Raw genomic sequence first — 23,264 nt, forward strand, 5'->3', positions numbered from 1 at the left:
TTGTGGCCAGTTTCTAAGGCAAAATAGATGAAATTAAACAAAGCGGGGGAAAGGTAGGAATAGGATGCAAAGCTGGTATAACCGACAAAGGAACAATTGATACTGCTCCTTAAACGAATACCATAACCATCTAGATTTGGCACCGTAGAACATGACTAGTAAGTGATACCTTTCTATACAAAAACCCCACCTGATGATCAAAATATGTGTATCTTTCTTTTTGTCTATAAGGCCACCAAACCTGTATTTATAAACCTTGCTTATTATTGCTTATTCACAATCCAATACCACGTACATCACACATTCACACCCGTCACACCGTCACACCAGATTTCGATCATACAATCACTGTATCGTGCTGCGCGCTTTCAGCCGACAAACGCCGGAAACTTGAAGTTTTTTTGACAACTGTATTGGTTTAACAACACAATATGGCTGACTCGCCAGCCCAAAGCACAAAAAGAGTACTGACTTTAGAAAAGACCCCGGATGTCCACCACGGGATAACTCTAATCACTACATCTTTGAGATTATTCTATTATTAGGGAGAATCTTTTCTTTTCTAAATAAAGTTGTCGTCAGTCTTTATAACGAGCGGGCAGGGTGATAATTCTGCCGCTAAGACATTCTTGGTATTAAACTGCTACTGGCAGAAAAGCTGCTTTGATCTGGAGCTGCGCTGTGTCTGGCATCAGTAGCAGGATCACCGTCACTGGATGTCGACATAGTCTAGGAACGTTGACATAAAGCGATGCCCCCGAGCCGGACTTGCATACTGGTTCGTTGTCAACATGTGGTTTATTTCTCACTGGGACTTGAGAAGTAGAAAACAGGACTGGGTTTGGGAGTGGATTGCTCCAGCTCAAAATTTCTTGACCTTCTGAGATGACGTCTGTTGCGCCCGAAGCTGCCTCTTGGTTTTTGTAGAATATATGACCGCGGTGCACACTGCTGCTGAGTAACTGCTGGACTTAATGCTCACAGTCTAGCTTCTTTGTCACCTGGACGAGGTGACGTTTATCAAAACAAACACTTCTTCGCCTTTGCATATACCCCCCCCCCCAAAGAAGTTGTACACGCCCACCATCCTCCTCAAATCGGGTACAGTAGTTGGATCTAGAATGGAGATGATTCTACCTTTCCTGGGTCTGGTGAAATTCCATTCTTGCTGATTCGAAGACCTCCAAATTCAATCTCATGCTTCCTGAGCTGAAAGTTCTCTGAATGTGTTACGTTTGTGTTTATTTGTGTAATCGTTGTGATAGCTATATAGGTGCGATACGGTTTGAGTACCTGTCAGTGAATATGCATGCGTGTGAGCGCCCGTGTGTGTGAGAGTGAGACTCGATCATTGCTGAGTTTCAGGATAGCACTGTAAAGTATTTTCATGACCCTCTCTGGACGTTTCTCGTGAGTTCATGTTCATTTTCTCTATAAACAAGGATATCATCAAAATAGCATGTTGGGTTCATCTTTCACAATATAGTTTCCATGGTTCTCTGGCGCCAACACTAAAACTGAAAATACTTTGCGTTTCATGGCATCGGAAAGCTTGTACCTCATTAACAGCGAGCGGTAGTCGTGCTAGCAATGTGCATGATGTCAACCGCACATGCACAGCACTAATACGTCAGAGTTTAATTTTAGAAACACATTCGCTCAAGATGGCGCCCAAACACCTTACGGAAGCGTGCTAGGATTAGTGCCCCGGCCTCTTGACATAAACATTCCAGCATTCTCCTCGTCCTCGCAGTCCTTTTACCGCTAACCGCTTATTTCCGCGTCAGAGATCAGCACTGTCGAGCACACTTGTGATTCGACAATGGCTTCATTCCACATCGATCGTCCGGTTGCGAAGCTTCGCCGTTCTGCGGTAGAATGTCGTCTGCTACAGGCCATTAATTGCCGTTTGTAAACGGTGAGTTTTTTGTTTTATATTACAAACTCTCATTAGTACTGTTCCGCACCCTTATTTGTCACTGTGTATAAGCTAAACTTTGGTGATGAAAATGAGTTCTAAAGAGAGATATGCGAGGCCACAAAGATAAAGGAAGAATTCCAAGCTAATTTAGGAACGACCCTGTAGCTATAAAAGACATACGTAGCTCGGTAGCTGCAGTGCCCTTTTAGACAGGCGCAGTGTAGATTTCTGAGATTTGTAGACATGACTAACCTTTACTCAAAAAGGAGACAAAATTCTTTTTTTAACAAAGAGATAAACAAAATCCCCAACCATTGTGGTATTATATATTAGAGACGATGAATCATGTGTTAAGGCGTCACGAAAAGTTAGGGATAGTCCTATTTATTATTATTTTTCTTATAATACACGTACTTCTGAAGTCTCAGAGGTTTCACGGTGATGTGGCCCTCCTGCTTACCACATTCTTGCACCTAATACCGTCAGACAAACAGGTGTGTATGCTGAAACATATTGCTATTCAGCATCTTTCACTCAGCTACTGGCATGGGGAACACCTACCTGTTGGGAAGGTGCGCCCAACAGAATGTTACATGTGACATTACCGCTATTAGTGGTAGGCACGTCAGACCACTACACTACTAACTAAACCATGTCACAACCTGTGGAGACTGGGAAAGAAGCCTATCGACCTTTAGTTATATGCATTTTTTTTTTCTCATGTTCAGATAGCATCTTCTGTCTTACTTCACTCCCTCAGAACTTAATTCGGTTTTCACCATAACATCTCTTTCCGGAATAAACTATCAGCATGAATATTGTTTCAAATGGCCGCTTCAGACTCAAATGTTGGCACCCTGACTTGAGTAAAGTTTGTTGATCTATGAACTTATGACATTGACGTGGGAACGATAGCGATGACTCTGAAGGAGGATTATAACGTGTGATATAAATAAAAGGAAGTAAATTCTCACAGACTTACATAATAAAAAAACTAGTAACGTTCCTTCTGTGCTGCGCCCTTTCCCTACTCTTTCGTATTGTCTAACGCGCAGAGATCCGTTCCTTCGGGCACAAATATGCGCACTTCTTTCCTGTTCTGGAACATTGTGTTGCTTTTCACAGAGATCAATAAGTGGACTTTGGATGGGAGGGGGGAGATGAGAACAAACAGACTTTTTAAAAACAATTTTGAGATGGGACCGCACACACTCAGATGAGTATGTGTATTGCACCTGCATTTGTATACGTGTTTGTGTGTGTGTGTCGGGTAAAGAAAGAGGCAAGTAATACATTGATCATCCCGATCTGGTATTGCCTTGATTAGCGTGTTCGGCCGACGTACCACTTCAAAGTAAGCCGATATTTTCTCGACACAGTTATATTTATATCTCTGGTAAGCTTGCAGACAACAGCAGTTAAAGCTGTCGTTCACAAGAAATGCCGCTTATAAACGGATGAAAACCACAAGCATTAAAAGTTTGACATAGCATCGGAAATGTTTGCTGTCAATAGATTAGAAGAGAGTATACTAATAAACATTATGGATCCTCTTATCTAATGTAGAGAGAAGTATTCGTATGATAGGGGCTATGGTTAGCTTTGCCAGATGTGGGAATGCACATCAAAATGTTTCTGCAAAAATAATCGTTTTCCGACCCATCGTGCTAGCACCTGTTTGACTTAGAGTATCGTCTGTCACACAGGGCTTTTACCTGTGGTCGAAACGTGTTCATGTAGCATGCACGCATCTGCGCATGCCTAGCCCACCTTATTGACCAATTTGTTATCTTTGACAGCTTGTAAAATGATTTCATTCCATTGATGTAGACGAAAATACAGTACAGATTATGCTAGCAGAATCGAGCGATTTGGCAGAAAAAAAAATCTTGTAATACTAAGGTAAAAATGAACTATTGTTCTCTCTCCAACAATAAGTACTTCATATTGCATAATATCGTTTACCAAAATGTTAGAAGATTAACGTTCAAGAAAAAATAAGTCCTAGAACGTTGCTAGTTTGTTTTTATTTGAAGAGCGAATATATTAAACAATAAATGTTTTGAGGAAATCCTATTGCTAACTCGAATCCTGCACTAGTGCGTCACTTTATTCCCGCCCTGAACCAGTTATGAAAATCTATCTGTTATGAGGTTTCAGTTTTCCTTTCTCGTTCTCTTTTTCTCTGTGTGTGAGGGTCTTGGGGAGGGGAACACTTTTCCCCGACACTCGTTCTGTAAATGCCCCTCGTTTCCTCCAGCAAGCCTTTGCTACTGAACAAATCTGTCATTGGGCCATAACGTTGAGCTTTCGCATAGAGAAATGGATGATAACATTCCAACCCAGTCAGCTGGATCACCGGGTTTGCATAGCCTCATTGTCAGTACTGCACAAATGTGTATTCAGACCTGACAGCACTGTGCATATTCGTTGTAGTCCTCTGCAAGTTGGATTACGTTTGTAACGTACAGAACAGAACTGACAACATGTAATCATCAAAAGTATGGTAATGTGACTTGCCTCCGTGATATGTTATCGATCTTCAGACATAAGCAACGTGTCATACCGCTTGATAAAAAGCATTACAATACAAGACTTTAATCTGTAGTTAGAAATTATGAGTGTGCCTGATACAAACGAGAGTTTTAGTCAAGAGCTAAAAGCGGATAGATAAAGCGTTGTGTACACTCCTCGAGGAAGTCAAATAGTTTATCATCAAAGCAGGAAGATGATCGTTGAAGCAATCAGGTGGCCTTCTACGCTTATCAAATAGAGTTCATACATTGTGAGAACTGTATCTGGGACCTGAGTAACAGCGCATGTGTTTTATATGTTATCATTCATTCACTCGTCCGCTCTTGACTGGTACCGGTCATTGTGGGTGGGGAACACATGGATATTCCGCGATTCACATCCATAAATCAGTATCCCTACGGTACTACGAGTGACTTGTACAGATTGTACTTTGCTGCGGCGCCATACCGTCCAACCTTGCTATGGCCACTGTTGCAGTCGCGGTCCTGATGCGGATATCTGTCGTGGAGCTGCAGTCTTTGGAGAGGGAGGCCTCCAAGTACTAAGGCCGTGCTTTTTTAATGCAGATATCTACTTTGCTAAAAAGAAAAATACACAAATATAATAAGAATGGATGCTGGTCTCGAAAACAGAATCACTGTTTACTGTATTTGTGACCTTCGGCTATCACAGTTTATAGCTGATAGGCATAGGCAACACTGTCAAACTGCTTGATTGACCGTCATCTTGTTTTCTGCCAGTGATGGGAAGGTGATGTCGTGTGTCTGACTTGCTGGTTGAGATTTGGAACATGCACAATGATTATTACTAATTTGTCTGACATGATTTTTGTCTCTCCTTAGCCTCTTGAATCTATAAACTTTATCAGCTACTAGTTTAACGAAAGACGTAAGTACAGTAGTCAGGTCACGGGGAAGTGCGGACATAAGACATAGTCAGGTCAAAGGTCTCAAAAACATGTTGGCCTTTTTCCAGCATCAGTCAGATTAGTGTGAACGGCATATTTCACTGAGCTTCCTGGAATCAATCATTGCAGACTGGTCTGTACTCCACACAAAGCTTTGCTGTGAAAGCTCGACATTGTGAAGCAGCTGGAGGAAGGCAAACAAGAGTTTGAAGTCGACACTGTCGATACGCAAATCTCACATCTAAGTAATGGCAATATGGCGCAGATGTGACAGTAGAAATAAATTGGCACATGAAAAAAGATGAAAAGTGGCGCAGACAGAAAACCATCAAGAAACGTAGCAAATATCACAATTGAACTGATGAACATTAGACATAAAACTTCACGCAGATCAACGGACAAATATGGATAAGTGTGGGAGAGGAGTCACTTTCGAGCCAGTTGTGCCATATCCCCTCGTGCCAGACTTTTTTCTGAAGGGGCATGGCTAGTGACTGCATCCATTTTTTGCTTTCCCAGTCTCAGCGATAGAGCTGTAAGGGCTTTTGTTTGTTTGTTGTTTCATCCCCAGACTGCTTGAGCAGCACAGCTAGAACATTGTCAACGCCAGGTATCTATCCCTTAAGACTACGTATCACTCTTTTGGTCCTTTTGCTGTAAGACTAGTAGGTTGTTTTGAATGATGTTAGCGTCTGTCTCTTGCTGGAAGTTGTACAAGTGTTTGCCATTTTTAGTCCAGCGGTTCAGTACATAAGTGCCTTCTTTGAAAAGACGGCTATTTATGTCTTCGATGACTGAGGTGTTGACCTGTCTTGGTCAGGGTATTTCGTAGCTGGTTGGCCTTTTTGCTGTCTATCTCACACATATATATATATGCGTGCGTGTAAACTGCGTTCTTGTATACTCGCACCGTAATACTCAGGTTCTTCAGTGACTTCAAGATCCGAAGCGATGTTAGCTGCTAGTTGTGCGAATCTGTAAAAGGGGGAAAAAATGAACCGTGCTTGCTAGTTAACTACTATGCTAACTACTTTTGAAGACTATGATTAAAACGGACAGCTATGAAAGAGGGCTTCCGAGTCCCCCTTCAAAACAGGACACTTGCGAAACCGCTACTTATACACTGAACGTGCTAGATACGTCATCATATGTCTTTAGACCAGTTGAGACAATCGATGGTAGGCTACGCAGTTTTAGTCACTAATCATCGATGTCATTGATATGTATAAAATCACCGCACTGCCAAGAACCCCTGCATATTGCTGCACAAGTCAGTCGTTAACCGATAAGCACTTAAATGCGAAAATAGTATTTTGCTTATCTTTACGAACAATTATTTTGTTTAAATTAATGTTCTAGATTTATACTCAAACTTTGTGGTTTTGGGTTAGGCGTTGTTGCCTGATTTTCTTTACTTACACAATTCGTGACCAGCAGACTGAATTACAGCGGTAAGATCGGTTATGACTTTAACAAAACGTTTTCTTTTGCAGGTCTTTACACATGCGGACCAGTGAGTGGTAAAAACCTTTCCGTTGCTGACGAGATGATGTCAAGGAAGTAACACGACTGCAGTTATCGCCACGAACCATGCACGATCGTTCTCGTCAAGCCGGAAGATGCTATGCGGCCTAGTGCAAGATTCATTTTCCGTTATGGATTGCCATTTAAAATGTTCAACGATGACCATTTGTTGCCGTGAATTTTGACCTAGTATGTTGCACCGTTTTAGCTTTACATCATACTAGCATCTCCAGTTCGATTATTTCACATCCTTCTCCCCCAAGATCAACTTCAGCATACAAGCCCTTAGAAGGCACCAGCTTGAATGAAGAGTATATCTGTTGCCATCTTTTTTTAGAGATGCTAGGCACTGTGGGTGATAACCCAGTGTACAATGCACATCATGAAAGGCAGTTTTGGGGAATCTGCCTCGCGAGGCAGTCGTCATTAGACCTTCATCCTCAGCGGACCTTCACCCGTCAAGAAATCAAAAAGCACAACACAGAAGTTGGCTGGAACCAGTGGGTCACACTACGTGGTAATGTCTACGATGTCACGGCTCTCAGGGAGCACTTCCTCGACTTCATACAACGGAAGAAAGAAGCTTGTGCCACGGAAAAATCTCGGAGGGTCGAGAGGGACGCCTTTCGTGACTCAGACGCGTGTGGTGTTACGCCGAGAGGTTTTGGTTCAGAGAAAGGAGCTGGATTCTGCCCTCAGAATGGAAACAACGACTGCAGAGGAAACGGAAAGTACTCGTGGAGTCCGAAGAACGCGACACTGACGTTCTGCAGGAAGGGAGAAGACAACAGCATGCAAAATGATATCCATGCTGAGCTCCGTGAACATCCAGGTGTCTGTGGGACGAACTCAAGCAATCTCTGGAACCGTGTGCATCCCAGCGTTGACCAGCTACAACGGGAGCGATAGCGACATCGATACCAGCGAGGACGACGAAAATGATGACTGCCTAGCCGATGACGAAGATGACAGCGACAGAGGTATTTGGGCTACCACTGATAACAACCATGGCGAGGTCATCGATGGTGACGCAGCCGACAGCAGAACCGACGCCATACTACCAAACGTCCCTTCAGTATTGCACCATGACGTCATATCGGCGCTACACAAGAGCGGGCTGACAGATTCGGAAATGGAAGCGGAAATGCGCCCTTACCACATTGGTGTCATCGAGAACGTGCCCAGCTGGCGCTTTTGGCAGAGTTTCCGGGCTGATGTCATGGGTCTCATCGGCGATCTGAATGAGCAGGAGACCAATGGCAGCCTGGGACAGTACGAGCGAGAATATCTGACCCAGCTACAAAGGTGGCTTCGGAAGTACATTGATATCGACCCCCCTGTAAAACCTCAGCACGTAGGAGATCCTAACACTAGCGTCTTTGTGCTTCCTGCAGATCCATTCTCGCTTCGACAGTGGCTTGAAGACTGGGAACCCTTCGATACCAGCTTGCCCAAGACGGGCGCCTGGCAGGTAGCGGAGCAGCACGACCTGTCTCCTCTCGCCAGTGCTGACGAAGTCTTCGCAGCTTCACTTCGCGCGCACTTCTCGCAAAGCGGTGGGTTCCACTTTGATATTGCAGGAGAAGCGGCCTGGGACGTTTTGCCATCTGACATCATTTCCAACGACCAGATGACTGTCAAGCAACAGGCTGTGCACGACTCTCGTATGCAGCAGAAAGACCCGTGCAACCCAGATCGCATATGCAGACGTCGAGCAAAGCTGGGCGCATACTTCAGACACAAATATAAATTATCAGAGGATGAAATGATGAAGTTTTTGCGATGGGCAGACATTATGGAGAAAAATAAAAACGAACTAGACGAGCTTTGTGTTTCCGATGCACAAGTGTGTGGTTGTATTGATGAATTAAATCTCCAATGCCCTGAGGTCACAGCGTTGTAGTGTTTGGTGGTCGCTTGATCCAGATGCATTCCTCACATTTTTATGAAGACATCCTTCAATACATATGAGTTTTCTGTAGTTGGTGTTCAGGTATTCACTATTGTTTTATATGGGTTTTTTTCGCAGCAGATGATTGAACCACCATGAGGAGATTCAGGGCTAATTTTATACAGGCTACAATTGTGTCTTTGGTTTGTTACTTGGGTGTATTATATCAAGGTGCTTCCTAATTCCTCATAGCTTTAGCTGATCAATTTCATTGAAGGCTTCGCTAATATACGTTGGTTTTTCCCCACAAGATCAGGGCTTTATCAAGTTATACATTCCAGTTTATTTGCCACTATGACCTCATTTGCACTGATAATTTTTTTCAGACTTTATACATTTATTGGCAATTCCTTATGTCAAAGCATGTACATTTGAAGTGTTAATCTCCTGTGATTGGTTTTTTGTTCAAAAAAATATATAAGAAAAGCACTATATGTCACAGACATTACACCTTTCAAATGATACTGACCATTGGAGATGAAATTGCTGACATACCTTCAGCACGAGTGATCTTAGACTAGTAGCTGAAAAATGAATCACAAGTAAGATTAGAAAAGTTGTTGGGGTGTCTGTTGGTTATCATAGACCACCCTCCAGTTCCCATCCATACCACATGCTGATCAGAGATGCAAACATTTCATTAGAAACTCTTTCTCACTTTGGTAACAGTAGATACAGCTTTTTACATATATGCTGAAATGCACAAAAGGGGAGTCACACATCATAATACATCTAGCTATTTTTTTAAGGGTGTATATAGGAGTGTAGAAAGAGAGAGGGAGTTAAGATAGATCCAACAGCTTACATTAACTGCTAAACTCCATATGCCAGTTAGCCAATCCACACAGCTATGTATCCTAGCTTCAGATTTTATAGCCAATATTTCATAGCTCATTCCTGGGTCATGAAATTGTAACCAAGGACAACTTTTCTCAAAACTTTATTATCTGCAGAAAATGTAAATTTACATAAAAAAATATCAAAACATATCAGCCTGAAATATAATTAGCAGAAAAAAAAAACTTTTTATAGTTTGAAAGACAGGAAAAGAAATGAATATATATGGAGGTGTGTGCATGCATGCATACATTCATACAAATGTTTAGGAGTCATGAGGAGATAGAAATCCAAGTTCTTACTGATTTTATGAAACAATTTACTCTAACAGACTTGATATGCCATGGATTGAGAAAATCAAGCAAAGTGCTTTGCTACTCTATGTTTTTTAAACCTGCAATCTAAGTGTGATATTCTGAAATAAGATACACTTTTGGTGTTCAGTTAAAATGAATTATCTTATGCTGGATTATTTTTTAATCTTGCTTTGCAAAATGTACGCTTTTGTACTCAAAGAAGGAAGTGATGTTGTTTTCTTTTCTGAAGCTGCTTGGAGTATAATACAGATGTGTTAACTATAAACAAGTTCTCACATATTTCATAAGATCCAAAATGTTCATAATACAATGACTGCTTTTAAAACATATGCTGGAAGGTCATAATACAAATGACAATGATACACAATGGCAACAGTATGTTGCATGGACAAAATGACTGGATTCTGCAGATAAAATATGGGGCATCGCAGTATGTTATTTGTTATTTATAAATAATATTTGCTAAGCCACCACTTAAAAGACAAAAAAGTTGTGCAATAGTAGCAGCCGACAATATCATGTTATTTTTGTTTTTCTGTTTTCACCTTCTTTGACTGGTACTACATTATGTCCAAGGAAGAAGTAACCAACAGACATCAAAATTATTGACATACCTGAAAAAGATAAAAGATTTCTTTATATAAATGTACACTTCTGCACAATATTTACCAAAGCTTTCAAAGAATTTTTCTTTAAAAAATGTCAATCTGAATTTTACTTACTGACTTTTACTAGGAATGTAACTCATAGCACAAATTAGGACAGAAACTACAGGTCAGATTACACTCTCTTCTATCAATTACAAATTACCATTATTAGCAAACTTTATAATGAAAATAACCGACGATATCTTTTGGCAGTCAGCTCATTAGCATCTTAAACTGCTGATCTCTTTGAGATGTTCTCCTTTCAGTTTGATCTCTGCTTTGCTTACACCGTTACTTAGGATGGTCTGGTGGCGCAACCATTAGTGCCTGTCACCAATACAGTGAGGGTTGGCTGTCATGGGTTCAGCTCTCATCTCGGGCATACCTTCTTTCTCTGCATGTGTCATCTGTTTACAGGGCTGGCTGCCTTGTTGTAATATAGCCTTAGTTGCTGGCTTGGCATACTGTTACTTAATCATGGCTTTGTGCCTGTCAGTGTTGGTCTCCATCCCATGTATTTCTACTCTGCCAGTAATGTCTTGCAGTTTTATATTTCTGCCTGATTTCAGGACAGGCTACAGAGGTCTCCCACCAATGGAGAGGGAGGTGTGGTGATAAGGGAGTGTTTAATACATGAGTTTCTCTAAAGTGTTAACACTTCATATACAGTTTGCACCTGTGAATATGAATATTCATAGCTATAGCTGAATTGCGTTGATACACCAAAATTGACTGAGTTAAATAGCAAAGGTGAATGGTGGGCACACTTGCTAGTAGTTTCTCAGAGGTGGTCTTGAGGTGGTTTAGATTACGTAAGCTTAACCTGCTGATAGTTTAGTAGTTCTGTCACTGCCAAGGTTTTCATTTGAGTCTCTTCTTTATGTCATGCTATAAGGTTCCAGATCTTCTGGCAGAGTAGTGAGGCATATGCTGTTTCTTTCCCACCCTGCCTGAGTAGCTCAGCTGCTAATTCTGAGCATACACAGATGCATTTACAGGCACACACTCCTAAGCATAGCACTTCAAAATTTATGACATTTGTACATTCACAAGTAGATGAAGGTGAACATGCATACATACAATTACATACCCTTTGTATATATTAAATGCTAAACTTACTAGAGACAGTCAGGGGTGCTAAGACACCTAGGCTTAGTTCTGCTGTTTCATATGGATACAGCTCTGTCACAAAATGACCAAATGCCAGGAAAAATGAGAAGAAAGTCAAATGATATAATCTGAAAACAAAACAAGATGTATGAAAAATTACTATGAATGTAAAGTTTCTAAAAAGAATATCAAACACACCAAAAGACCACCAATCAAATGTAGAAAAATACCGTTTTCTCTTATTTGTTTTTTTGTGTGCATCTGCAACTATTTGTCATGGTTGGAAATGTGAAGTGAAAGGTCTCATAGCCTATAAGCTGTAAGAGCAGTAATTGATTATGTCTAACACTGCATGCAGAAGGCTCTCTCTTTCCACTGCTTTTGATAAATCATCAGCTACCCATCAAAACTGTGTGAGGAGGAGTTTTCTTATCACTGTTAAGTAACTCGTAAGTCATGACCTCAGTCAAGCACACAACTATAAAGTTATAGAGTCCCTCTGATAATTACTAGATTCAAAATATTTTTACAGCAAACATTAAATGTAATATTTATATTGTATTTAATCTTTCACATTCTCAATTCCTATTAACTTACATTTTGTTGTGGATGTTGATGGCACAGGCAAATCTAAGGATGCCTGACAAAAGGGTCCAAATTCCAAAAAGTCGAGCTGCAAGACTTGTAACTGGAAAGAAATAATGTATGCTAAATAAAAACTAGCACCACATAGGGCATACTTGATGAAAAAGGTGATTTTGTAGTACTTTTGCCTCCTAAAACCAGAATGGCAGTGTGTGGTCCATAACTGTCAGATAAATTGGCTAATGTGTATGCAGTGTTTTTGAAGCTGGCAAACAAAAGAGAAGGAAAGAGTCTTTGGACTACATTTAATGGGGATAAACTCCATCGACAGTTCCTTAATAAATGTCTTCTAATTTCTTGCTGTATCTGTCTACCGATGATCTTCTGAATATTCTGCTTCATCTGTGTATAATTAGCTCTTCTATATTTTCTGTTATATATTGATTTCTCTCTCTCTCTCTCTCGGAAAAAGCTAAAATATCAGGTGTGCACATTCACCAATCCCACAGTGTTGTTCAGATTTACTGTTTAGGTAGCAATAAAACTGACCATTAATGCTTGGATTTCTAGTATATAGTCGTGATGAAAGAAAAGAAGGATCGATAAAGCACTGCACTGTATTTCCAAGAGCCATTATCGCCACAAAACCAATCCACACACTTAATGATCGCAAATATTTTGACTGACTAATAGCCATCTTTGTCGTCTGCTGGTGGCTTAATATCATTATTGACGTCCGGAGGGATGATCACCGGATCGCGGAGAGAAATAACAGTCATAAAATACACGGCGTCCGTAGCACATGCGACGAACAACTGCTAGACTGAAAATGTTGTTTCGCTTTTAATGTCCATTTATCTGGACACGTTTGCTTATGTGACTAGGGCGCTTGAAAGCTCTCTTGCATTGGTAAATAAAACGATACATTATAATTATTTCTTTGATATATAAATAAAATACACGAACAGAGGTAACCAACTTACGGCAATGCACCGACCTACTTACGGCAACAACCGTGACAATAAACAACCTGCCACAGGTTGGTGCACCAAATGCTGCTGGCTTTAGATTAAAGAACAGATCTTCAAGGAAGCTAGCATACCAGTTTCAAATGTAATTATTTTTCTGATATTGTTGTGGTGTGTGTGTGCACCCGTACAGTTGTATGAATGGCCATCACATTAACAACAATGACGTATATACATACCTAAACTGCACGTACGATGACCTTGCTTAAATCTCATCTTTTTAATACGTGTATAGCACATATCGGCGATGGAATGTGAGTCGATTGAACATTATATCTGATGATCTCGATTGTTCAGATTCCATAGACCATGTGCAGCTGCGTGTGCATATAATAAGATAAACAGTTAATATATATATCGTTAACAATCCTTCACATATCTCAAACAGGCATGTACATTCAAAAATTCACGAATTCAGCAAATATCGTATGCACCGTTGTAAACCATGGGCACATAAGGTATGCTTTTGAACAGACTGGTAAGGACGCATTTCTCAGGTGTTGTCATTTTATGTTAAAATATTTTTCCAGGAGCATTTGTATTAAATAAGCACTAAACAAATATAATACTCAAGAATTTTTCCTGAGTGATTTTATTTTTCTGTCTGTGAATTGGCTTGATGTGTGTTATGCTGTATTTGGAAAACTGTTAAATATGAAGCTGTTTTGAAATTTCATTACAATTAAACAAAAATAATTATTTTCAGTAGTCTTTTGTACTACGGCTATCTCTGTTTATTTTCTTACAAACTTGTTGCAGATGCCTTAAGAAAGGAAAAAAGGTTTTAAAGAATACTACCTACAGAAAGGCCATTTCGTAATTAAAAGTATGTCTAACTGGAGAGACTACAGCAAAGAACATTGGGAAAAAAGCAACAAATTAGCACAGTATTGCTAGGCTTTTTTCTGCTTTCATGAAGATTAGCTGCTGAAGAAGGCATAATGATTAGACAAAAACTTTCACTTGATAAGCATCAGACAGTCAGTAAGCTATTTTTTTCTTATTTTCAGTGAAATAAAATTAATTATCAAGTTTTATTAACAAAATAAAGAAATGCTATCCTCATTCTCACTCACCTCTTTATTTTTTTAAATTCATTTATTGCCATATAAATGGCAGTTTACTGAAGTTAAATTTGTTATACCTACCTACAAGTTGCATAAATAACCAAATGAGATAGGTGTTCTTAATTTGTGAATAGATTTCATTAATTTTATCTCACAGCTTTAGTACTTTTTGCTGTAATGCTTCCCCTTGAGAATTTGTTTCGTTCATCGTGTTTTTTTCCACATAAAAGAAAAATTAAAATATATTGGTTTTTATCTTGATCTCATGTAAATCTGCTTCTTTAAGTGTCATTTCTTTTTTCCTGCATTCAAATTTCCCTTTGAATTTGAAGGGGTATGAAAATATTCATAAGGAGGTCTTTTGAAATACACAGCAACAAATATCAACAGTGATAAAGATGATGTCCATGAAGAGAATGGAGCACTTTTTTGGATCAACCGGAGTGGTATTCCTTTGGATAAACCAACGTGGGAAAGAATGTGGGAGCATGTGGCACGTGTGCACCCTGAAGGAGTGGCTATGACCAAAAAAATCAGGAATCAGAAAGACTTGCCTGAGGTGTGAATCATGTTCTACTGTTTATACACAAAGTTTATGTGAAGGTTTTCTGGCATTTCAAAAATAATAAATGACTGAATTGTTCAAGTGTACATTTGTCATTTTAATGTACTACTATTGGATTTAGTTTTTGTCATGCAAAAGTGTAGATCTCCATTCTGCTAAGATTTGGGGGAAAATCAACAACAACAAAAAATTAAGGAAGAGGGAGTGAAAGAGAGCACCAAAAAAAAACATTTGCATCATTTTCTCAAATGAAAAATAAGTCATACAGTTAAGAATAATAAGAGCTAACCAAAATGAAATATAATAGTTAAAATAGTCCAGACATGACAGTGATGTCCAGTGTCACAGTAATGAAAATTTATGATTTTCAGATTGCAGTGCCCCAGGCACCTCTAACATTTCCTTCCACAGTTCCCATACCAGAACGTCTGCAGCGCATACAAAAATACATGTCAGGATTGGAGTATCCTTTTGGAGATACTGCAGATGCTTTCCTTTTTATTTCCTTGCCATTGTGTTTTCTCAAGAGATGCCTACACATTTTTGTGCTTGTAAGCTAAAGCACACACCTAAATGCACAAACATATATGAGTGCGCACACACATTCATCCATGCTTTATGTGCACACGGACTCAAGAATTTGGGGTCTTAAACATAAGGAGGAATAGACTGAAATGTGCATTGTTGTAAGACACTTAAAAGTTCTTTTTGAAGTTTTATCAAAAATTGGATGGTGGGCATGTTTCACATGTGGATATGAGGATTACTCCAAAATGTTTTTTTTTAAATAGACATAAAACATTATTTCCTTGATATATCTATAGGTATAATCACACTGGCACTCAGTTCTTTGAGATAAAGAAGAATCCGTCCAGTGGCAGGGTTTGTTGCTTTTTATTTTAGTCTAAAAAACTTTATAAAGATAAAGCAGTCATAGCAGTGAAACTGTAATAGAAAGTTTAAAATAAGAGAGATCATGAAAGAATTAGATTATGCCAAAATCGCCATACAAAAAGTGTGCTTAAGTTGTGTTTTTCACCTGAATAAAATACTTAGAGAATGTTGTAACCATTGTTTTTACCTCAAAAAGTGGACAAGCACTATTGTGGGACATATAATAAACATTTTAATTTAGTCTATGTGTGTTAATAAAGTGAAATAAAGATTACAAATAGTAAAGATATTTTTAAACCTTTCAGTCATTGAGGAGCAAATTTTTAAGAGACCACACCTTTCACTGGTCCAGCATTTTTTATTAGGTGGTGCCCATCCCCTCTCATTATATAGACAGTAATTTTATTCATTCACCATCAAACAGGTATGGAGAAATGTAACACACATAACAGTTCACCCATACAATTTCCTCAGCGCTTAAATAAAAGTAATGACTGTTTTGTACTATATGATACTAAGAATTAGGATAGCAATGATGTTAATGAGTACAGCATTGATCTGACTAGTGACATTACTTAACAAAACTATTACAAATAATTTTATAAATTGGATTGGTTTTCAGTACATTTTTTTAAATTTTAATTGCATTAAGTGCATTTGGAAATGTAAAATAAAATTTAGGAATTCATCTTTTTCTTTCATTCTTGAAGTAATCACAGACAAGAATATATAGTGGAATTTATCTCAAATATCGCAAGTTTTAAATTTGAACAGTGTCATTGTATTCTTGATATATTGCAAAACTGTTCAGTCCAAACTGGAAGATTATTATTTAAGGTTCTAAACTTAAACTATGTTACACAGTCCTTGCGAAATAGTAGAATAGTAAATATAGTTTAAAAAAAGCATTCTGTAATTCCAATATATATATAATTCAGAAAACAAATTTTGGATAAATATGTAAAATAACATTTTCATTTTCTAACCTTATATTTAAACCAGTTAGGGGAGATTTGTTAGTTCTAAACACATGACAGCCCTAAAATATTCAATAAATCTTCAATAGCAGTAACATAATCTGAATGGATTCCATTATTTACATACAATTTTTAGGTAAATCAATAAGCAACACTAGAAAACTTAAGTACATTAAAGGGATTAATCAGTTATACCCAAAATCGTAATTTTTCCAGTAACATCTAGTGAAAATCTACCTAACTCTCAAAGTATCTTTTGAGCTGGGTGTGTTTGTTCTTAGTCTAAAAAGATAATTATAATAATGTAATTGTAGTTTTTTAGCAAGATCACAAGAACCCCACTCTTCACAACCATACAAATACATAGGAGCAATCACCTATCGAATAGATCTCTCATTTTCTGCCATTCTTTTTCCAAGTTTTAAAGTAAACAGCTGGGTCAACTGGTCTGCACCACGCAGGTAGTGAGTTCATCTCATGGATACCAAGCTCAGCTAGCATGTACACCTTAGGAATTAGCAGGTGGTGCTTTAACTGCTTTCCGATCTGCTTTTCTGAGAGTGAAATAATTATTTTTTGTTTCAGATTGATGGAGTGTGCCAAAGAAATGATAAGAGAAGCTTTACCTATCAAATGCTTGGAAGCTGTGATCCTAGGAATGTATCCTTGAAAAAAAAAAGAGAATGTGTGTGAATGCTTTCAATCAGTAATGTGAAATTTATTTCAGTTTGCTTTATACTTCAATTAGCAAATTTGCCTCATGTTGAGAGGGAAGAGAAGCTGAATGAGTTATTGTAAGAAAAATGAAATATGGCTGTCTGTGCATACAGTGTGCATGCTTTCTACACGAGTCTAGAAAAATTAGCCTGCTTTATATAGTTTATAGCTGCTGACATATCAAGCCTTTGTGGAGGATAGTTTTTTAACTATAACTGCAAGACCCCACAGAAAATATTCACATCCAAAGATCTCACATTAGATCTTATTAATTTTTGTGGTCAGTTGATTGTGCAGAAATGTTATCATCACTGGCTTACTTGGGTGACAAGGAATTTAAGTACTTAACAACATTGCGAGATACTTGACTAATGGCATGCTAGGTCTTGAACGGTTTCCAATCAGCTTCAAAACCATTTTCAGTGGAACAGCTCATCATCATGTGGTATTGGGCGTTTACTATGGTGGGCGTTATGGTGCCATTGGTATGAGTCGCAGAGATGATCTCATGTATAAAACTCTTACATTTAAGGTAAATAGCAATTGAAATAAACTGACTTGATTTGGAGTTTAAAAATTACACATTTAAAAACTATATTCTCAGACTACAAAAGGTTTACATGTCTACAAATAAAGAAAAATACAATTTACATTATATTGTGTTCAAAATGATTTTTAAGAAATCAAATTAAATTTCACATTTTAAAAAATGAGTTAAATTATTTATTCCTAATGAACAGCATAGAGATATTTTGCTAATTTTTCTTTACAAATGGTCCTATTTTTCTTAATAAGTAAACTGTTTTTAGACTGCTGCAGAAGTGACCTGCATACAGTTTGGCAACCATAGGTGTTTTATGGCTGTAGCAATCATTAGTGTAGCTTTCATTTTAATTTCAGAGTCTCTCTGATCTTGTGTTTGACTTTGAGAGATCCTACAAAAATTGTGAGTAGTAGTTGTCATTTATACTTAGTACAATCTTTTAAATAAAATAGCCCATATTGTTATCCATAGATCAAAAACTGTTGTGAATTTTCATCAGCTTCTTCACAGATAGTAGCAGTAACAATTAAGTGCTGTACACATACACGAGTTGATGTGTGTTGGAGTGTGTGATTGTGTTGGATCATAATGCATTCCTATATTTAAGTCACCTCTTTTTGTATCCAAATCTAAAATTTCCAGACGAACTATTTTTCTGTCATGGCATCAGTGGCATTTTTTCACATGTTATTATTCTTTTGTCATTATGACTCAGATTGGCATGACTTAGTAAGGATAAAAGTTGGCATGGCAGTTTCACATGATCAGCACAGCTATGAAGTTATCAACTGGAAGGTAATCAGAATAATTTTAGGAATCAAAAGTATCTTTGGAATGTTATTAGTTTTGAGTAACTTTAGTGGACAACATGTGAAAAAAAAAGAAGTAACTTAAGTGTTGGAAAAAAATACATTTCAGCATATGCATGTGCTGTTCCTGCATGCAACTGTGCAATCACCTGTCAAAGAATATTTGCTTAATGATTTTGTCTGAAAAATTGTATCTTTTCAGATTTGTCCTTGTACCACTAAAAGCTGATTACATTTACTATTCTAATTCTTATATGTGTGTGGCTTGAGTTGAAGGAAGAAGTGTTGTGTGGTCTGAAGAAATTTTTCTCCTTCCTGTTATTGCTTTCACTGTTGCTATGATAACAACCTGTATCACTTGTGACCTTGGTGACAGGCTTCTGCAATATTTTGCAGGCATTAGCTCTCAATCTGCGACATATGCATCGCAAGGAGCTCACAAGAGACTTAGAAGTTCATTCTCGCTACATGAGAGCAAAGGTGGGCACAAAGAGACATTTATGAGCATATCTTCCTTTATATTTGTTAACTAGGTTGGAAATTTCGATAATCTCATATTTCAACTATAATAAAAAAAGAAAAGTGTATTGGTCTCATCTGTTAAAACAGATAAGACTTTTGGCAAAGAAATGCATGCAGATTTGATCATATGACAATACAGTCACACATACACCAGCAGATGTAGGAAGCACATCCCCACCCCACCTCAACAGACACACACAGACTGATGGCATGCAGACTAAGCAATCTACAGTATTCACAACCCAGCCAAACTTTCAAGTCTGGGGCATAGTTTTGCCTGTGCAAATAAAGGGAGTGGGAGTTTAAAGGCAAATCTTGGCAATATTTTGTGTAGAAAAGGGAGAGAGTACATCTAAAAGCATGTTCTCAAAATATGTAATTAATCTCAGATCACTAACACTTTTGCATAATGTTTAAAAAAGATTTCTTGTGTTAGTTTAAAATGTCAATCATTCAGCTTAAAAGGTTTGAAGTTTTTTTGGGGGGCTGGGTGGGGTCTGTTGCGAAAGGATACAGTAGTCACATTTTTTTTTTACACTAATGCACTTATTTCTTAGTTATGCTTCCTAATACATTTGTAGGTATGACCATTTTAAATATATGGACATACTGGTGGTGTTTTCATGAGATTACTGAAAGCCAATTAAGGCACAATAATCGCAAAGTATATTTCAAACAGGCACAGTCATTGTTGTTGAATACCTATGTGAAGAATGTTACTCCTGTGCATGAAAGCAGTAGTGCCAAAGAAAATCTGAAGTATGGACGTAGTGTGTCTCCAATTCGTGTTGCTAGATCGTAAGTATAAAATTTTCTTTGGTTGATCGAAAACAGATCTTTTTGAATATTTTTTTTCAGCTCTGGTTTAGACAAGATTAACAGAATATATTTTCCTTTTTTATCAGGTAGCTTTGAGAGTACATTCAGATAAGGGTACCAGGAAAAAACTGTACTTCTTGTAATCCATTATCACCTGACAGCAATGAAATTGTTTTGTAAAGAATTGACAAAATTTAATTACAAGTTAAAGGCACTGCTTTTGTTGGCCTTTTTGTGAGTTTTCTTTAAATTTGCGTTCTATAGCAATAATTTGATTTGTAATGTCATATGACAAGTTTACAGGCTATTCACATATTCATAATGTGATGGACGCTTTTGAATAACCCAAGGAAGTCACTAGTTTTAAAACTTGAAGTTTTATTTTCAGAAAAAGTTTAGGAGTGGAAACAAATGTCAAAAGGCCCACACCATGCATTGGCGACAAGTTAGTTGACAAGGACCTTGGCTATCAAATAGGCATCTGAGGTTGGCTCAGTTACCATGAGCTTTCTCTTAAACCTAAATGACACTTTTGCAAATGCCTTGAATACCCGTAAAACATAAAAAAAGTGATCTTTCTTTGTTCATTTTTTTAAATGTTGATTTGCTCAAACTTGTTAGACAGATTACATGTCTATGCCTCTTTATACCAGAAAGGATTTTTATCTCAATTCCCTTTAGTCCTGAGTACAGTGGTGCTGCCAGTATTGTGTATCAAGGAGAAAGAATAAAAACTATATCCAGCTTCCAAGATCATGGAATCACCTAGCTTTTGTATTTGCACAATCCTGTGTACATAGGGATGAAAATATCGTTGATTTATAACCACAATTTTTTCCTTGACCGTGTTGATGAAACTGTAAGTTGTGATCAGACCAGTGTGATATTAAGTGTTCTGCTGGTGAATGCACACAATTGACAGGGAATCCATCTTGATGACTTTATTAGCTGTTACCAAGTTTGTATTATTGGTATTGGTAATACATCTTTTTGAGACCAGTTCAGTATATATCACGTGGTGAAAAGATACAAGATTTGGCCACAGCAACAACCTGTCTTTTGACAGGAACTGGTCATCAGCAGGCAACAGTTGAGTTTGGTATTCTAGACCTGCTTGCTACCTCTGTGGCAATGTCCATTCGCTTATTTCTGTTTGTTAGTCAGTTTGACCTACGTGTTGGCTTCTATCAAGGGTGTCCTAAAAGAGGGTCTAAGAGTGGAGTGTGTATCCACATAACCGAACAAGACGAGCTTAAACCATTTGACTGTAGATATTTTCTTCGGAAACCACCAGATTATGATCTGTACATAATTGTTGGTCATGATTCAGTTAGGAAATTTAGAGCAGATTCCTCAGGCACTTCGTCTCAAATGTCTAATTTTCTGCAGGCAACAAAGTCCAGAAGACAGTAAACCTGTACAATATACTTAATATTGCTCTTGGTGACATATTTCAGATAACACACTGATCTCTTAAAACAGTTTAAGGCACTAAGTAATCTTTATCTTGTTCTTGGCATTTGGTGGGGGATGGTAAATACACAGAAAGGTGGTATGGTTGAAGGGGAGATGGGCATAGACAACTGTAGATGACATCAATGCCACAAAACTCTACTTTTCATCCCAGTCTTTTGCTGTCTACCTTTGGTGATATAGTAAGGAACTGCTCTAAGGCATTGGATACTTTGCCGCACTGCATATAACTGAACCTATTGTTGTTGCCAGTCTGCACAACATCTGCTAGAAAGAGCAAGTCTGAGCTTGCTTTGCTGCTGACCAGGGTTTACCATTTTGGTTTTTTAGTTGCAGTGAAAACTTGTGGCTTGCACCTGCCATGAGGATATTGAAACGGTACATGCCAGCTTCTCCATTTTAGACGGCCTCCATATTTGGCTTATTTGTTTAGGTCTTCATTCATGGTTCTTGGGGGCCTTTTTATTATTTCAGCACTGCCAGCATCAAGCTCACATTGCTGTACTCATCCTTGAGTACAATTTTATGAAAATTGTAATCCTAAACCTTAAAAATAAACCTCTGGCGTTCAAAACAAGAATTATCTATTAACAGGTTAGAGCTTAAAATGATCAAGTATGTCATTTATATAGCATATTGTAATCATAATTACAGATTAGAAAAGTTGCATTACTTCTCCTTTCTGAAATTATGTCAGGTCAATTTCAGTCACAAATATTAAAATGTTGAACTGTCATTTATTTTTTCTTGTTGCCTCCAGTCTCATTACGTGAGGCCACTATTTAAAGATAACTGTTAAAATTAAGTGATAGCCACCACCCTCTTGTAACTGGTGATCTGAAAATTATTTATCTCGGAGAGCAATATGTGCATGTAAACTGCAAAGCCTGAAGTAATTAATAAAATGTGAAATTTTGCAGAAAATCTTGTTTGGAAATGTGTTCATAGCAAAAGCAATTTTAACTTAGCTTTTTTCATTTATTGCACGTGGTTTACCAAATTAAGTTTGACATAATAATAATAAATGCAAAATTTTTAAAGCGCATACTCACAACTCTAAGGAGCATGCTTTTAGCACTTACGAACAAGAAATGGGAAAACATTCCTTTTTAATTTTTTTTTTTTTTTTTTAGGTCACTCAACCTTTAACTTGCATGATAAATAAAGAAGTTTCCCAGAAATAAGACTACAAGTACCTCAAAAAACATTCAATTTATTCAAGAGGAGAAAACTGAAACAGATATCAAAACCTTACATTTCAGTTGTGTTTAATATTTGGTTTTTTTTACCAACAAGCAAACATTTGAGCATATCTTTGTTATTTGCTGGATGCGCAAACTGAACAGCAACCCTCTGCTCCTAATTCCCAAGAAAAGGTTCAAGTGCACTGACAATAATCCAAAGCTAGAATGCTTTTTGCCATCTACTTTGCAATAGCGAAACACTTTTTGAATATTGAAGGCATTTTACTGCATTTATGGGAGATTATTTTCTCTTTGTAATGAAAAATGTTAA

General features: G+C 37.9%; 3 protein-coding genes across 4 annotated transcripts; 2 read left to right on the plus strand and 1 right to left on the minus strand.

Annotated features, from left to right (window-relative positions):
- Positions 1–1,637: 1,637 nt before the first annotated feature.
- On the plus strand, positions 1,638–10,257 carry LOC112569881. Its single transcript, XM_025247931.1, has 2 exons — positions 1,638–1,918; positions 6,857–10,257. The coding sequence occupies exon 2, from the start codon at positions 7,687–7,689 to the stop codon at positions 8,788–8,790; it is 1,104 nt and encodes a 367-aa protein (XP_025103716.1). The 5' UTR covers positions 1,638–1,918; positions 6,857–7,686; the 3' UTR covers positions 8,791–10,257.
- Positions 10,258–10,294: 37 nt separating this feature from the next.
- On the minus strand, positions 10,295–13,815 carry LOC112569883 (probable ergosterol biosynthetic protein 28). 2 transcript variants are annotated; one of them, XM_025247934.1, is made up of 4 exons: positions 13,542–13,815; positions 12,347–12,437; positions 11,759–11,877; positions 10,295–10,606 (listed from the first exon to the last, which is right to left on the minus strand). In XM_025247934.1, exons 1-4 carry the CDS (start codon positions 13,600–13,602, stop codon positions 10,509–10,511), a joined length of 369 nt encoding a protein of 122 aa, XP_025103719.1. In that variant the 5' UTR covers positions 13,603–13,815; the 3' UTR covers positions 10,295–10,508. The 2 variants fall into 2 exon arrangements, with proteins under 2 accessions (XP_025103719.1, XP_025103718.1); XM_025247933.1 differs by lacking the exon at positions 13,542–13,815 and adding an exon at positions 12,884–13,309.
- On the plus strand, positions 13,309–22,673 carry LOC112569882 (vasohibin-2-like). The gene is given in 13 exon segments (XM_025247932.1): positions 13,309–13,447; positions 14,122–14,346; positions 14,804–14,988; positions 15,366–15,457; positions 15,819–15,852; positions 15,854–15,876; positions 17,451–17,525; positions 17,943–18,114; positions 18,483–18,528; positions 18,842–18,921; positions 19,332–19,415; positions 20,137–20,255; positions 20,665–22,673. Coding segments are annotated over 12 exon segments (1,050 nt in total). The 5' UTR covers positions 13,309–13,447; positions 14,122–14,303; the 3' UTR covers positions 20,762–22,673.
- Positions 22,674–23,264: the final 591 nt, after the last annotated feature.

This window comes from Pomacea canaliculata, linkage group LG8 (assembly GCF_003073045.1).
Source record: "Pomacea canaliculata isolate SZHN2017 linkage group LG8, ASM307304v1, whole genome shotgun sequence".
In the NCBI taxonomy this organism is placed as follows: domain Eukaryota; kingdom Metazoa; phylum Mollusca; class Gastropoda; order Architaenioglossa; family Ampullariidae; genus Pomacea; species Pomacea canaliculata.